General features: G+C 58.4%; 6 protein-coding genes across 6 annotated transcripts; 3 read left to right on the top strand and 3 right to left on the bottom strand.

Annotated features, from left to right (window-relative positions):
• Window positions 1-352: 352 nt before the first annotated feature.
• On the top strand, window positions 353-3,366 carry J7T54_000969 (uncharacterized protein; the record flags this gene model as incomplete). Its single annotated transcript, XM_051505013.1, has 2 exons — window positions 353-371; window positions 431-3,366. The coding sequence occupies 2 exons, from the start codon at window positions 353-355 to the stop codon at window positions 3,364-3,366; spliced, it is 2,955 nt and encodes a 984-aa protein (XP_051363682.1).
• Window positions 3,367-3,767: 401 nt separating this feature from the next.
• On the bottom strand, window positions 3,768-5,350 carry J7T54_000968 (FAD/NAD(P)-binding domain-containing protein; the record flags this gene model as incomplete). The annotated part of the gene is made up of 5 exons (XM_051505012.1): window positions 3,768-3,824; window positions 3,874-4,184; window positions 4,247-4,342; window positions 4,416-4,737; window positions 4,811-5,350. The coding sequence occupies 5 exons, from the start codon at window positions 5,348-5,350 to the stop codon at window positions 3,768-3,770; spliced, it is 1,326 nt and encodes a 441-aa protein (XP_051363681.1).
• Window positions 5,351-6,355: 1,005 nt separating this feature from the next.
• Window positions 6,356-7,261, bottom strand: J7T54_000967 (uncharacterized protein; the record flags this gene model as incomplete). Its single annotated transcript, XM_051505011.1, has 1 exon — window positions 6,356-7,261. One exon carries the CDS (start codon window positions 7,259-7,261, stop codon window positions 6,356-6,358), a length of 906 nt encoding a protein of 301 aa, XP_051363680.1.
• A 462-nt stretch (window positions 7,262-7,723) lies between these two features.
• Window positions 7,724-9,007, top strand: J7T54_000966 (uncharacterized protein; the record flags this gene model as incomplete). The annotated part of the gene is made up of 1 exon (XM_051505010.1): window positions 7,724-9,007. The coding sequence occupies one exon, from the start codon at window positions 7,724-7,726 to the stop codon at window positions 9,005-9,007; it is 1,284 nt and encodes a 427-aa protein (XP_051363679.1).
• A 700-nt stretch (window positions 9,008-9,707) lies between these two features.
• Window positions 9,708-11,221, bottom strand: J7T54_000965 (uncharacterized protein; the record flags this gene model as incomplete). The annotated part of the gene is made up of 3 exons (XM_051505009.1): window positions 9,708-10,190; window positions 10,264-10,392; window positions 10,448-11,221. The coding sequence occupies 3 exons, from the start codon at window positions 11,219-11,221 to the stop codon at window positions 9,708-9,710; spliced, it is 1,386 nt and encodes a 461-aa protein (XP_051363678.1).
• A 542-nt stretch (window positions 11,222-11,763) lies between these two features.
• J7T54_000964 (uncharacterized protein) lies at window positions 11,764-12,950 on the top strand (the record flags this gene model as incomplete). The annotated part of the gene is made up of 2 exons (XM_051505008.1): window positions 11,764-12,361; window positions 12,415-12,950. 2 exons carry the CDS (start codon window positions 11,764-11,766, stop codon window positions 12,948-12,950), a joined length of 1,134 nt encoding a protein of 377 aa, XP_051363677.1.
• Between the last annotated feature and the right edge of the window lie 587 nt (window positions 12,951-13,537).

The following is a 13,537-nucleotide window of genomic DNA, read 5'->3' as shown; positions in this document are numbered from 1 at the left end:
GGCCGCCGATCGGAAGACACGGAACTGGCCGTTCCCTCCAAGGACGACGACCCCTGGATCGATATGCTCAGCTAAGGCAAGGCAGCAAGCCACGGCCCCACGGCGGAACGGGCAGAAGCCGCTAGCAGGGCGAGGGCGCTTAGGTACCTGACTAGGTATCCACACGAACAACAAGGGAAACACTGACAGACCGGGCGAGAGCGTGATGCGTCGCTCGCGACGTTAAATGTCGAGGCCTTGCCCCCCGCGCAACCTCGAGGGGAGGTCGTGGCCGTGGTAATGCCTCGTGCAAATGCCTCGTGTACAGTTCCAGGCCCATAACGAATGAACCAACAGACCAGCGGTTGCCAACATGAGCACGACACGAGTCGGTATGCTAGCCTCTAGGCAGGAAAACCTAGAATGGGACGGTTTCACTCACGCAGTTCAGGCCCTGACTCGGCAGCACCAGCCAACAACAACAACAACAACAGCGGCACCACCCCGGCCACCGCCACGAACCAGCGCCGGAGCTGCATCTTCTGCCGCGCACGCAAGATTCGCTGCTCGGGCGGCCACGTCTGCAGCGCGTGCCGCGAGCGCCACATCAACTGCATCTACGGGCCCGAGTCACGCAAAGGTCGACCACGACGCAACACCAAGCCGTCCTCTGGCGAGCGGGCCGAGGGCGCCACCGCTACACCGCCGCCACAGTCGCAGTCGCAGTCGCAGTCGCAGTCACAGTCGCAGTCGCAGTCACAGTCACAGTCACAATCGCAGTCACAGCCGGCCGATGACGGCGTGGATCCCGTGCCGCCGGCCGCCGGCCGCGCCAAGGCCCCACCCGGACGCGGCGCCGGTAGCTCGCGGGGGGCTCCCACGGCCGCGGGCGGTGGGAGCACGCTGGGCCAGGATCTAGAGCACATGTTCCACGGGTACTTTGTCGACCGCCGCGGGTCGCGCTCGAACCTCTTCCAGAACTCGATTGCGCTGTTCCAGGAGCAGCAGCTGGGCCGTGGCCCCCCCGAGGACGACACCTCCTCCTCTACGCCGGCTGCGCACGCGCACGCCCCACGCTTGACCTACGACGGGCTCCTCTCCTTCCTGGCGCACGACATGGTTGAGATGCTGCTCCGATTCGGCCAGCTGGGCGGCGGCGACGGCGGCGGCGACGAGTTCCTGCCGAGGGGGCAGAACCGCAACTTTTACGTGACCCACCTCGCCTCGGACACGACGCCTACCATGTTCGACGCAGGCCGCCCGGCGCTCCCGTCCCTGCTGACGACGCTGGGCAAGCACAGTGTCCTCCAGCTGGTGGATCTGTGGTTCCTCATGCACCCGCTCTCGCCGCTCCTCTCCAAGACACTGCTCGTCAGCAGCATCAAGGACGAGACCGTGGATCCGGCGCTGCTCGCCATCATCCTGGCCGACACCAGTGCCGCCGGGCTAGGGCTCCAAGGCCCGGACGCGCTCGCCCAGCTCGCCGCCGACCAGCTGCGCCTGCGCGCCCTGCCTCTCGAGGACGACCAGCGCCTGTCCGTCGCGCAGGCCTTGGCCCTCCTGGGCTGGAGAGAGATGTGCCGGGGGTGCGTCCGCCGCGCGACGTGCTACCTCGGCTATACATGCCGCATCGTGTCCCGGCTGCACAAGAGCTGGGCGGCCGAGGAGCCGGGACGGTTGGACGGCGTCCGCCTCAACGGCATCGACGTCCGCGAGGTGGAGCGGGAGATCCTCTGCAACCTCTACTGGCTGTGCCTGTCGACGACCACGTGGTCGTTTATGCAGATCCAGGATTCCTTCTCCCTCCTGCTGCCCCACGAGATCCCCGACTTCCCCAGCACAGACGAGTCGCTGTCGCCGACCATCCGCCTGGACCAGGCGTCCGACAACACATCCACCATCCAGGCGCAGGTCCGCAATATGCAGTGGCTCTGGGCCCTAACCCACATCACCAGCACCGTGGCGTACACCTACAGCCTGTTCCTCCACGCCGCCGAGAGCGACGACGACGACGACGACGACCTCCTCCACCACCAACACAATCGGGCGCCTCGCCCCGGCATGTCCTCCTGGCAGACGCAGCACATTCACAAGCTTCACCATCTGCCCCGGGCCTGCTTTGACTCCGGCGTGCTCTACCGCCAGATTCGTCGCATCGTCCTCCAGTCCATCGAGGACGTCGAGCGCGAGGTCACAGACGTCACGTCTCAGTCTTTCCTCCAGGCCGCCTACCACACCATCGCCATCCACATGCTCTTCTCCCGGCCCCGGCGGTGCGGCGGAGCTACGCGAGTGCTCACGCTGTCGACCGTCCAGGCCTTTAACGAGTCGGCCGCCGCGCTGCGGGCCGTCGCGCAGCGCTACCCTCCCGAGCCGAGCGACCCCGTGTCCCTGCTCGGCCTCATGGGCGCCGGCAGGGCCGACGGAGCGCGCACGCTCGCCCTCGGTCTGGACATTTGCAGCCGCGCACTCGCCGAGATCCAGGCGCAATTCCACACGTGGTCCACCGAGGGTGACGCCTCCTCTGCGGCACTTTGCCAGCTCGTGGAGCACGCCCGGGCGATGCACCAGCTGTGCAAGACGGACTACCTCATGCAGTGCGGCTCGGCCATCCAGCCCGTCAAGAAGCGCTTGAAGCAGCTCCATCGATCGTTGACGGCACTGCCGCTGAGGTCGCCCCCTGCGGCGACCATGGACGAGGCTGCCTTTGGCGAGCCGACCATGGCCCCATTCCCTGCCTCGCCCCAGAGCCAAGAACAGAGCCAGGACCCCGCGTACACGTCCATCCCGATGGATCTGACAGACGACGTGCCCCCTCCGCCTCTGGCAGCACCAACAGCCGGCGCCTCCGCATGCCTGTTTGATTGTGGGCGGGATGCACTGGACACCTCATTCTACTTCCCTCTCGGGGATCCGGATGTAGATCTCGGGTCCCTCTTCGAGATGGGCGAATTTCGTACGTGGCAAGCGAGCGCCCCCTCGAGTGTGCCCCCGAGGAGCAACACCCAAGCCTCCGACGAGGATGGCCCCTATCACACCCTGGCCCCTGCTTTCCGTCCTCCCCGAGCCCGAACCGGAGCCAAGCGCTTTCCCATGGACACCCAACTGACGTCCGACGGTGGCTCGCGCCGAGTGATCGACGCTGACGCCCGCTGGGAACCACCGCCGCATGACGCGCATCTCGCTCCTCGCCATCATTGGCCAGCCTGCCCGTCGAGCAGGCAGGGCTCACCCGACGCCCACGGGTCAAACACACCCACGAGCGAAAAGGCCGTGCGGCCAGGCGCCCCAGCGGCGCCGGGACTCTGTCCTTCATGGATCTTCGGCTTGCCATGGCAGGGACAGCCCATGGATGCGACTCTCGACGGGGCAGACAACTTATTCTAGTCTAATGTGTGTGGCCGCTATAACGAGGGCCGTCTTCCTACATGTCGCGGCTGACTATGCTCCTAGTGTTGTGAAAAACCGCTTGCAAAGTCTTTGTTCGATTGTTTATATCTTTTGCCATAGCTAGTTTAATATGCGTCTAGGAGCGGTAGCTTTAGCCCTTGGCTTTGAAGTCTCCTCTAACCCGTTCATTCCTTAGCGGGTAAGACTCTTACATCGGTAATTCGTAATCTCAGTCTCACTATCTGTCTCTGTTTTATTTACAACTATAAGCCAGGCGGGCAACGTGATATAGTGCGGGTTTAGGGCTTCATCTTCGGAAGATCCAACACGGCGAAGACCATGTTTCCAGGAAACGCGGCTCGACCTGACACCAATGCGCTCGCTTTCTTAATCCTCTTTCATGCTATCATCTTCTTCCTGTCCGCATCGGCGCGACATTGACGGTCCAGCTTACTCTGCATTAGCCTCAACGCGGTCAGAAGGAGCTGAGACGACTGGACGTACCGCGTTCGAGATGGGCTGGTGTCCGTAAAGCCACTGCAAGTACCACATCCACACGCTGCTCGGTACCCACCTGTAGATCAGGTACCGGAGCAGGGGGCCGGTCCCCAGCGGTAGCTTGGCCGTGTGGACCTGTGCGTACCGTGCGGAGAAGTCGGCCACCTCCTGGGCACGACGCTCGCGCACGTGCGCGTACGCCTGCAGCGCTGTGGTGTCTCCCTCGAGGAGGGCGACAATAGCGTCGGCCAGGACCGCCGCATCTTCGATCGCTTGGCACGCTCCTTGCCCGAAGAAGGAGGTCATGGAGTGAGCCGCTACATTGCATGGTCCACGTCAGAATACGCGGTAAGCTAGCAGCAGGTGTGCAAGAACCTACCGTCGCCTAGCAGCGCAACGCGGCCCTTGGTCATGCCGGGAAAGTCGACTTCGGCAAAGACGTTGCTGGCCACGACACGCTCCGATTGATCGACAACTGCATGCAGGAAGGGTGTTCAGCAGCAGGGTACGTGGGGACGCCGGGAAGGAAGAACGTGAAGACGACTTACTCGATTTGATTGTTCCATCGGGTCCAGACGGATGAAACTTGGCACCGTACACGCTATTGACCGTGCCCGGGGTCGCGCCCTTCCAGACTGATCGATCGGGAGTCTCCCCTGGGGCCAAGTCGGCGTGCTTGACACCTATGAACCATTGCCGATTGTCGCGACAGGGCCAGGTTGTCAGGATGGAGTCAGAGTACAGCATCCAGTGGCCGAACCCCAGGTCGTCTGGGCCCAGGTTCTCGAGGGGCTTGGTATAGCCCGACATGTGGACGCGGCCGGTGAAGCGGATGGTGTTGTGGCCTTGGAGACCGCTCGTGGCGGCCAGCTGCGGGACTTGTGTCAGCCCAGAGACATAAAATTCTCCTTCGGGTCCTGTGCGGTGTTGGGGCGACACATACGATGCGACGGGTGGCGCTGCGGATCCCGTCCGCCCCTACCACCACATCCGCGGTGAGCACCCTGCCGTCCTTGGCGACGACGCGGACGGGCGATCTGCGATCAGGAGCATCGTCAATGTCGACCACGTCCCACTGCAGCCGGACCCTGTCGTCGCCCCCGGCTGCTTCGTGCAGGTAGCGGTGGAACTCGTGGCGCTCAATCGAGTGGACGTTGTACCCGAACCACCGCTTGGCCAGCCCAAAGTCGATGGTGCCCCAGCAGGCCCGCTCGCGATAGACCCGTATGCCCTGCAGCTCCTGGGAGTTGGCCTGGATGGCTGGCCACAGGCCTAGCTGCTCGAGTACCGCAAGACAGTTTGGGGCTAGGGAGATGCCAGCGCCCTGCGGCGTCACGACCGGCGTGCGCTCGAGGATGACAAAGGAAATGTCGAGCCGGCGCAGGAGCGCGCCAAGGGTCAGGCCTCCGATGCCGCCCCCGACAATGACCACGGGGACGTGCTCCGTCGGCATCGGGGACGATGCTTCCTGAGGCGCGCTCATGGTGGTCTGGGTGACTGTACTGTACTGCACAAGAGGGCTCAGTCTTGTCCCCACGTTGTTCTCCTGGGAGGCTCGTTTGCGTCTACTTTCTCGGCCTGCTCTGTGACTTGTCACCAGTCGAGGCAGTCTCTTGGAAAGACGTCTCCTCTAGGTCATTTAAACATGCACGTGTGGTGCAGCAGCATGTCGACAAGGGCGGCCGGCCGGATGCGCTGGCCAGTGGGTGGATTCTCCTCTATTCCGTACATTCGGCAGTATGGGGGCTCCTGGGTCCTGATCCCTGACGACTGCGTGGCCCCCGTTAGGACGCGATGCTGGGTGGCTGCCGGTTCGTCGCGGAGACGGGCCGCGCAGAGCGGCAAGGAAAGGTCCGCGGAGTATTTTCGCGGCACGGGGATTTTTCTTCGGCGTAGAGATTATTTAGAATCAACCCGTTTTTTCTACACACAAGTCTCATTCCAAGTACGAAACAAAACGCTCCTTTGTGGTGTAAAATATCCGTAATTTACGTTATATATGTTTTAGTAGATTGACTATTATATCTAATTATCGCTCATATCTTAGATAAGAATTAAGTTTTATTTAACATATGTAATATATACTTGAGTTATATTAACTAATTTATGTAATAGAAAGGATTCTTATTTTAACTGCGCCTTAGTGAGAAGATTAAAACCGCTTCACGGTAGTGTGTTTAGAGTTTAAAAAATACTGACTTATAAAGATGTAATATATCGAGCAGAAAATGAAAAGGAGGGAATGAAATAGTAAGCTATAAATTTAATAATACTAGATAATATAAAAATAAGAATATTATTCGAGAATAGATTTTTTTCGAGGACATACCTTAGAATTAATGATTATATTCCATGGGTAGATTTCCAGAGGACTTTTACGTTTTTGTACCTTCAATTTACATACCCTACATATAGCTATCGTCCGCCGAATATGCGAGGCCGTCCGTCCAGACTCCAGGCCTAGATGCCCCGCCCCTATTGTAGACTCTCACCGCAGAATGCTTTGCAAGATCACCGTGAGCTCGTCCGCAAACTCGTGGTCCAGACAGCTATCGTGCGACGCCCGGAACGGCGCCGTGACCAGCGTTCTGAACTGTCCGTCCGCCCATCCGCTCCGGATGTCCTGGTGGATGCGCCTAGCAAATTCGCGTCGCTTCTCGCTGAGGAGCGGCGCCGTGGAGTCCAGGGTCTTGCACTTGACCAGCGTCGCGTCCGTCTCAGGCAGCCGCCTCGCCTCGCCCTGGGACAGCGAGGAGCGATGCGACGCCAGCATGCGGAGCCCATGGTGGACATGTTGCCGCATCTGGTGGTAGAATCGGTCGGCGAGGACCTGTTCGTCGTCGCTGTCCAACTCCCCGTCCGAATTGTCCCGACTTGCGTGAGCGCTGCTCGGCCCGCTGGGGATGGTGTCCACGCCCTGTCCCGCGAAACCTAAGGGCTCCTCGGGCCCGTTGATGCGCCGCGCAATGGCGTTGTAGGTGAGCGTGGCCAGAAGGTGGTGCTCGCGCGCATCGTGAAAGGGCGGGTACTTTTCGGGGTTCAAGGAATCAATCATGATGACGTGCGGGACGCTCTCGCCCTGGGCTGTGAGGATCTTGGCCATCTCCGTGGCAATCATGCCCCCCATGGACCAGCCCCCAAGGACATAGGGCCCGTGGGGCTGAATGTGGCGGCGGACAATGCCAACGTAAAGAGAGCCCACCTCGGTCAGGCTCTCTGGCAAGGGGGCCGCCGACCCTTGCTCGTAGAGGGGGGCGGATATGCCGTATACTGGACGTCCGTCCAGCGGGCCGAGGTTGAGGTAAGGCAGTGCCAGGCCCGAGATGGCGTGGATGAGGATCAGTGGTGCCTTGGGCGACTTGAGGTCGCCCTGGATGTGCAGTATTGTGTCCATGACACAACGGCATGGGAATGGATGAATCTCGATAACACGCGGGTGCAGGTGCTCCCATAGAATACGCGCCCCATCTCCACGATGTTACCTTCTCCCTTGCCGCCTCTTGCCTGTGGCCTCTCTTTATCGACAACCACGACTTGCCACGGTTCCGTGCTTCCACGGACACTTGACGAGGTCCGTAACTCCACGGGTCCTCCGCGGGCCGTGACTGGTGGTTCGGGGGCCGGGACCGAAACAATGGGGGAGCGGCGGAGCCACCGGCGGGTCAGAGTCCCCTGAGCACCGTCCGACGGCCGACCCGGCCGATTTGGCTGGGTGACTGGCCTGCGGGCTCGGTCGTCCATATATACTACGCCGGCTTCCACGCCAGAGATGCCGTGTCCCAACCGAGACAGCCAGCAAAGGCCTCAACAGCCTTTGTTCAAACGCGTTCCTTTCACGTCGCATTGCGCCTTTGCCATGGACTTCTTGCTCGCTCTCGGCTTACTCGGCGGGGCCTTCGCCGCCCCAGCCCCTTGCACGCCAATTGACCGCGGCGCTTTTGACATGCCGTTGCAGTGGACGCCATATGGTTTCGCGACCAACACCATCTCGGTGGGCACACCGGCCCAAAGCATGGACTCGTTCGTCGACTGGACCTGGATCGGCCAGTACGTCTTCACTCCGCGCTGCCATGGCGACCTATCCAGGACATCCGAGTGTCTCCAGCCTGACCAGATGCTCTTTGACCAGAGGGAGTCGAGAACCTTTGTCAACCAGTCGCACCTGTACCCAGACCGCCACTGGAACCCGAACCACTTCTACTTCCACGATGATCTCTCCATAGGCTTCGGCTCCGACATGCTCCGGGTGGGCAACACAAAGTCCCGCGTCACGCTTCAGATGGCCGACATGCGCTTCAAGCTCGACTCTGCCTACCCGTTTGGTGGCGTCTACGGCCTCTCTCCCGTTTTCGCCGGCTACGACAACGCTTCCACCCAGTCCCCCTTCTACCAAACCTGGCGGCAGGGCGGTTATCCCGAGCCCATCACCTCGTTCCAGTACTGCTACAACAGCACGTTTGGCAACCCGGTCCCGGACCGCTCGCGCTGCAACGACAACGATGGCCTCCAGACACTGGGCGGCCTGTCTCCGGCGTTGACGGAGCTCGGCGACACCGAGGCGCAGGAAGCCATCTTATGGTACGACAACATTTTCTTCCCACTCGTCAACGACGTCGACTTTGAGTACGACCCGCCCCTGTACAACTACTGGGCCACCCGCGTCACCAAGCACCTCATCGGTGACGAGGAGCAGACCCTCAACAAGACGTACGGCGGCAACCCAGCCGCCATCTGGGACCACGCTAGCTACGGCCGCGGGCTCCCCATGTCGGTGAACAGCTACCACCGGCTCATTCATCTAACCGAGGCACAGCCCATCATCCTCGACGAGGTGGACAAGCCCAACAACGGTAACCAGTCCTTTGCGTCCGTCGACTGCAGCCGCGTCGACTCGTTCCCTAGCGTCAAGTTTCAGTTCGAGGGCCACGATCACGTTTGGGAGGTCATCCCACAGAACTACGTGGACAGGATCTCCCCGGCCAACGCGAGCGAGCCCGTGTGCGTCCTCAATGTTCGCACGCTAGCGGACGGCGATTTCGTGATTGGAAACTTTGGCGACACTTTTGCCAAGGACAAGGTCGTGCTGTTTGACTTTGAGGAGATGAAGGTCGGACTAGCCGATATGCCAGGCTTAAACTAAGCAAGGGTTCACGCAGGCCATATCACCGCCTTCTGTCACGGACTAGACGAACATACCCGTAAATGTGATGCCGTGTCGGGAACGGATCAGTAAGGTCAGATTGGGACACTCTGACCGCCAACAATCTACCGGCAATACCACAGCTACGTCCGTAGCTGAGAACCGAGCTTTCTGTCCCTAGTTCTCTTCTTCTTTGGCTTTGCAGAGAATAGTAGAGCACCCCTAGAATTGACCAAGAACGGGGCCAGTCTTTAACAATTTCCTGAGCCTCTATACAAGGAATTAGTTAAAAACATGTGACTGGATACAACCAATCATCATAGTTTGTCAAGGAACGAGCTTAGTCCCATAGATATGGCGCATAACAAAAACATTTGATGCTAAAAATCTGCCCTGAAATTTCGGACAACAATTCTTATTGATTGACAGAGGCAGTAGTAATGTTATATGCGTGTAAAGGCCTTGACTAGTGACTCGAGTCCCCTTTGAGGCCTAATGTGACGTTCGGGTCTAAGCTAGGTACCGGGTAAGTTAGGTTATATGTTGACGTTACGGAACACTAAGCTAGGGTAACTTATTAGTAGTTCAATAGCTACTTAGGTTGCCCTCGGGTGTGTTAGAACTAATCTATACGTTTATGCATGATATTAATAATTTATCAGGTGGTGAATATAATGCTCTTTGGGTTGAGTTTGTGCAGTTAGCTACTCACCAATGACTCCTGCCTCGTGAAGCGCATAAAGGCTAGGCTCATCCACACCAGCGACCCAAGAGCATCAACATTCTCAGCCCAAAACATCACATCTGCGACATCATCCGAAATCATCGCACTGACCTTTGTGTCCGTCAAGAACCCCATAGCATCGTAATCCACGAGATCAGTCGCCGTAATGATCCTGTTCCCCTTGCGGGCCGTCACGTACCGATCAAACGCCGCCCGCCAGGCGCGGTTGCTGCGCGCGGACCAGAGTTCGCGGTGGCTCGGAAGGGGAAACGCACAGACGCCGTGGTGGATGTCCTCTGACGACTGTGTGCGGATACCCTCGAGGAGAATGTCGAGGATGCCGAGGGTGGTCACTACGCGGATGAGGGACTCGACGTAGACCCACTCGGTGCGCTGTGGGCGGATGCGGGAGATTTCGCCGTTCCAGATGATGGTGCCTGAGAGGTGGCCTGCGACGTTCTGTGATAAAGTTTGTTAATGCTGCTAGAGGGGGACGAGGAGGACGGTTGGGCAAGGGGCTAGAGGTACTAACTTGGACTTGAGTTAGGAGACGGCCTGCTCCGTTCTCCTCTGCTGTCGCTGGGTCACCGGCCTGGAGGAGGGTGTAGACCACTAGGGCTTGGAGGACGGTGAGTTGCCGGTTGATGTCATATAGCAAGTACTACGTCGCGTATTAGCTCAAGGTGATGAGATGTTCTTGATAGCAACGTGCATACATTGCTGTGCAGCTTCTCCGCCTCGGCATATATGCTCTTCCACGCATAAGCCCGACTACTCGCGGACCGCTCGTAGAACATTCGGACCAAGCTGGCGCAGACGGAGAGATCATCGGGAAGACAGCAATGGCGTCCGGCTTCGCCGCACTCCGGAGCTAGGTCCTCACGGATAAAGCAGGGAGGTGTGATGAAGGGTGGCAATGTGTCGCCCTCGATCATAAGCTTGGGGTAGCTGGTCATCTGACCGACAATAATATTCGAGAGGACGCAGTGGCGCCAGAAGAAACGTCTTTGCAAGGGCCCGCGGGTTTCTGAGACGAGTTGGGTTTCGGGGCTTGTGGTGGGAAATACTCCCGACAACGGCGGTGAGAGGTCCCTTGGTGGTGCAGAGTCAGACTTCGGGGTGGCGCCTGATCTGGCGTCTTGAAATGATACAGAGGTCTCCAGCTCTGCGACTGGAAGCGACTGAGGTGCCAGAAGCTTCATACTGTCCGCGAAATCCATATCAGACGGGTTTTGAAGCCAATCGAGGTCATCAAGCAGGGGCTGGGTTGCCTCAGCCGTCATCGTCGCAATCGAGAATTCACGGGGCATCCAGGGATCCATCTCAACCCCGTTCGCGACGGGTGGCCATGGGTAGGGAGAGACACGTGCCTCGCCCTCGTATACGCAGTCGACGTGGCGAGCGATGCATCGCGAGCAGGTCAATCTCTGGTCGCACCGTGCTTTGGATCGGCGGCAGGGTACACACGACTTCTTGCGGGATAGGGGCATTGCGGCGGCCGGTACTCCGAAGCGGGACGGAGTACCGCAAGGAAAAGATCTCTGGGAACTTGAGCGCGCAACTGCACGACAACGTATTCGTGCAAGATTCGAGTCGAGAGTGAATTTCGGAGTTGAGTGGAGGAGGATCATTAGTGATCGGCAGCTCCTTCAGGGGCTTGATGGGTCCGGAGTCCGGAGTTCGGACCCCGGGGTTCACGTGGAGTCTCACTCGGAGTTTAGGTGGAGCTCTCGCTATCCGGCGTGTTCATTGGTCGCCGGCGCTGAGGCGGCAAGAGTGTTGGACCTTCCGTTCCGGAGGACTACCTAATAGTACTTCGGCTTTTGATATCACAAATGAGGATCGACTGTCATTATGCTTTCTTCATACATAGGAATCAACTATAAGTATATAGCGGTTAGCCTCCTAGTGACATTGCATCATCTTCATCAACTCCAATTCCTATCTTCATATCTGCGCTACAGCGCAAATCTCCCACAGCTCACAGCTCACGACTCACTCTGGACCATACCTCGTCAAGCAGTTAGACGCAATGGGTCCTATTCGCGTCGGCATTATCGGCGTGGCCGGACAGTCCTCCGCCCAGTACACGCCCGGGGAATGGGGTGTCCACCATCTCCGTGCAGTCCTGGCCAACACTCGGTACGAGCTCACTGCCATTTGCAACTCAACCGTCGAATCCGCCAGCAGATCAATCGCCTTCCACCAGCTCGATGCTAACAAGGTCCGAGCCTACGGCTCAGTTGCAGACCTCGCGGCCGATCCTCAGGTCGACCTGGTCGTCGTGGCCGTAGACGCCAGCAAGCACGTTCAGCTTGCCCAACCAGTCATTGAAGCTGGCAAGGACGTTTATGTCGAGTTTCCACTGGCCCCGAATTTGAAAGAATGCGAGCAACTCACCCAGTTAGCAAAAGATGTCGGCGTTAAGTCGATTGCTGGCACGCAGGCGCACTCGGACCCCGCCCTTGCGAAGCTCAGGTATCTGGTGGAGAACGAGATTGGCAAGATTGTTTCAACCGTCCTCGTCGGTACTTCTCCGATAGACAGCAGTGCCGGCTGGCCTGCGAGCGCTGCCACGTTCTTGTCTGTGGATGGCTACGCCAGTCGTATCCGGATCGTGAATGGTCATGGTAAGTACCCGTTTGACGGGCATTGTCCGGGATTGGAAGCTGATCAGATATAGTTCTTGGTGGGTTTAGCAGCGTCGTTGGACAGTTTGAGGACCTTCAAGCGGTGTACAAGACTCAGTCGCCGACCACTACCCTGCTTGATGACAAATTCCAGCCCGTCAAAACCAACTATCCCGTCACCAGCCCCGACCACGTCGGCATTCAGGGCGTTTTAAGGTCCGGCGCTCTTGCGAGCATCCATTTCCGCGTAACGGCCGCGCCAGTTGATGATTGCGGCTTCAGATGGATCATTTCCGGTACCGCTGGTGAAGCCGAGCTGGTCACCAAGCCGGGCTTCTTCCAGACAGGCCTAGATGGCGCAGTCATCAGGCTGAGGAAGCGTGGTGAGGAGGCATCGAAAGAAGTTGACTGGGATACGGGATATTCCGATGCTGTTGCAGCAGTTGATGGCTGGACCAAGAGCATCGCCAGAGTTTATGCTGCTTTTGCCGAGGGGAGGGAGAGCGAATACGCCACGCTCGAGACGGCTCTCGAAGTTCACCGAACGCTAGACAAAGCCACCGCTGGCGCTCTTTGGGCTTCCAAGTAAGCACTGCAGCCATTTCCATGCATATCATAGCTTTCTTCAAGGGGCGGAGTAGCTTTAGAAACAGCACCCTTGGCTTAGTTCTATATAGTTAAGTTATCTACTCAGTCGGTCGAGGTTTCCATAAGGGTATAGAGACAATCGAGATCGAAGTCGTTAGTCGCACTAGCCGTATATCGCCTCAGGATCTCAGCGACCATAGGTTTTCCACTACTCACCCGATGGATACGGGCTACCTTAAGAAATTAGAGTGCTATCAAGAGCGTAAAATCAGATTCTGCTGCTCTATTATAGTCTGCGAGTCTAGTTCAGCTACTAAGTCGTTTAACTCACGATCCGGCCTGAGCTCACTGAGTACGACAGTGGTCTCGGAGTTACTCGGCTACTTTTATCAATCTCAGGCGCCATATAAAAAAGAACCAAAAATACATACAACAGCCGGTATTCGCTGGTCGTCACCGACCCAACTACTAATCAGCCCCTCAGCGGCTTGACGATGGGAGAGCGGACGGGATCCCGTATTTTCCACTAGGTATGGTCGTATGTATAAGGTACATCGGATAAGCCAGTAGATCATCTCATGCTACCAC

The sequence above is a fragment of the Emericellopsis cladophorae genome (genome assembly GCF_022114955.1).
Source record: "Emericellopsis cladophorae strain MUM 19.33 chromosome Unknown NODE_11_length_583618_cov_114_125112, whole genome shotgun sequence".
Classification (NCBI taxonomy): domain Eukaryota; kingdom Fungi; phylum Ascomycota; class Sordariomycetes; order Hypocreales; family Bionectriaceae; genus Emericellopsis; species Emericellopsis cladophorae.
The sequence above is the reverse complement of the archived record's forward strand: the minus strand, read 5'-3'. Positions and strand labels throughout refer to the sequence as shown.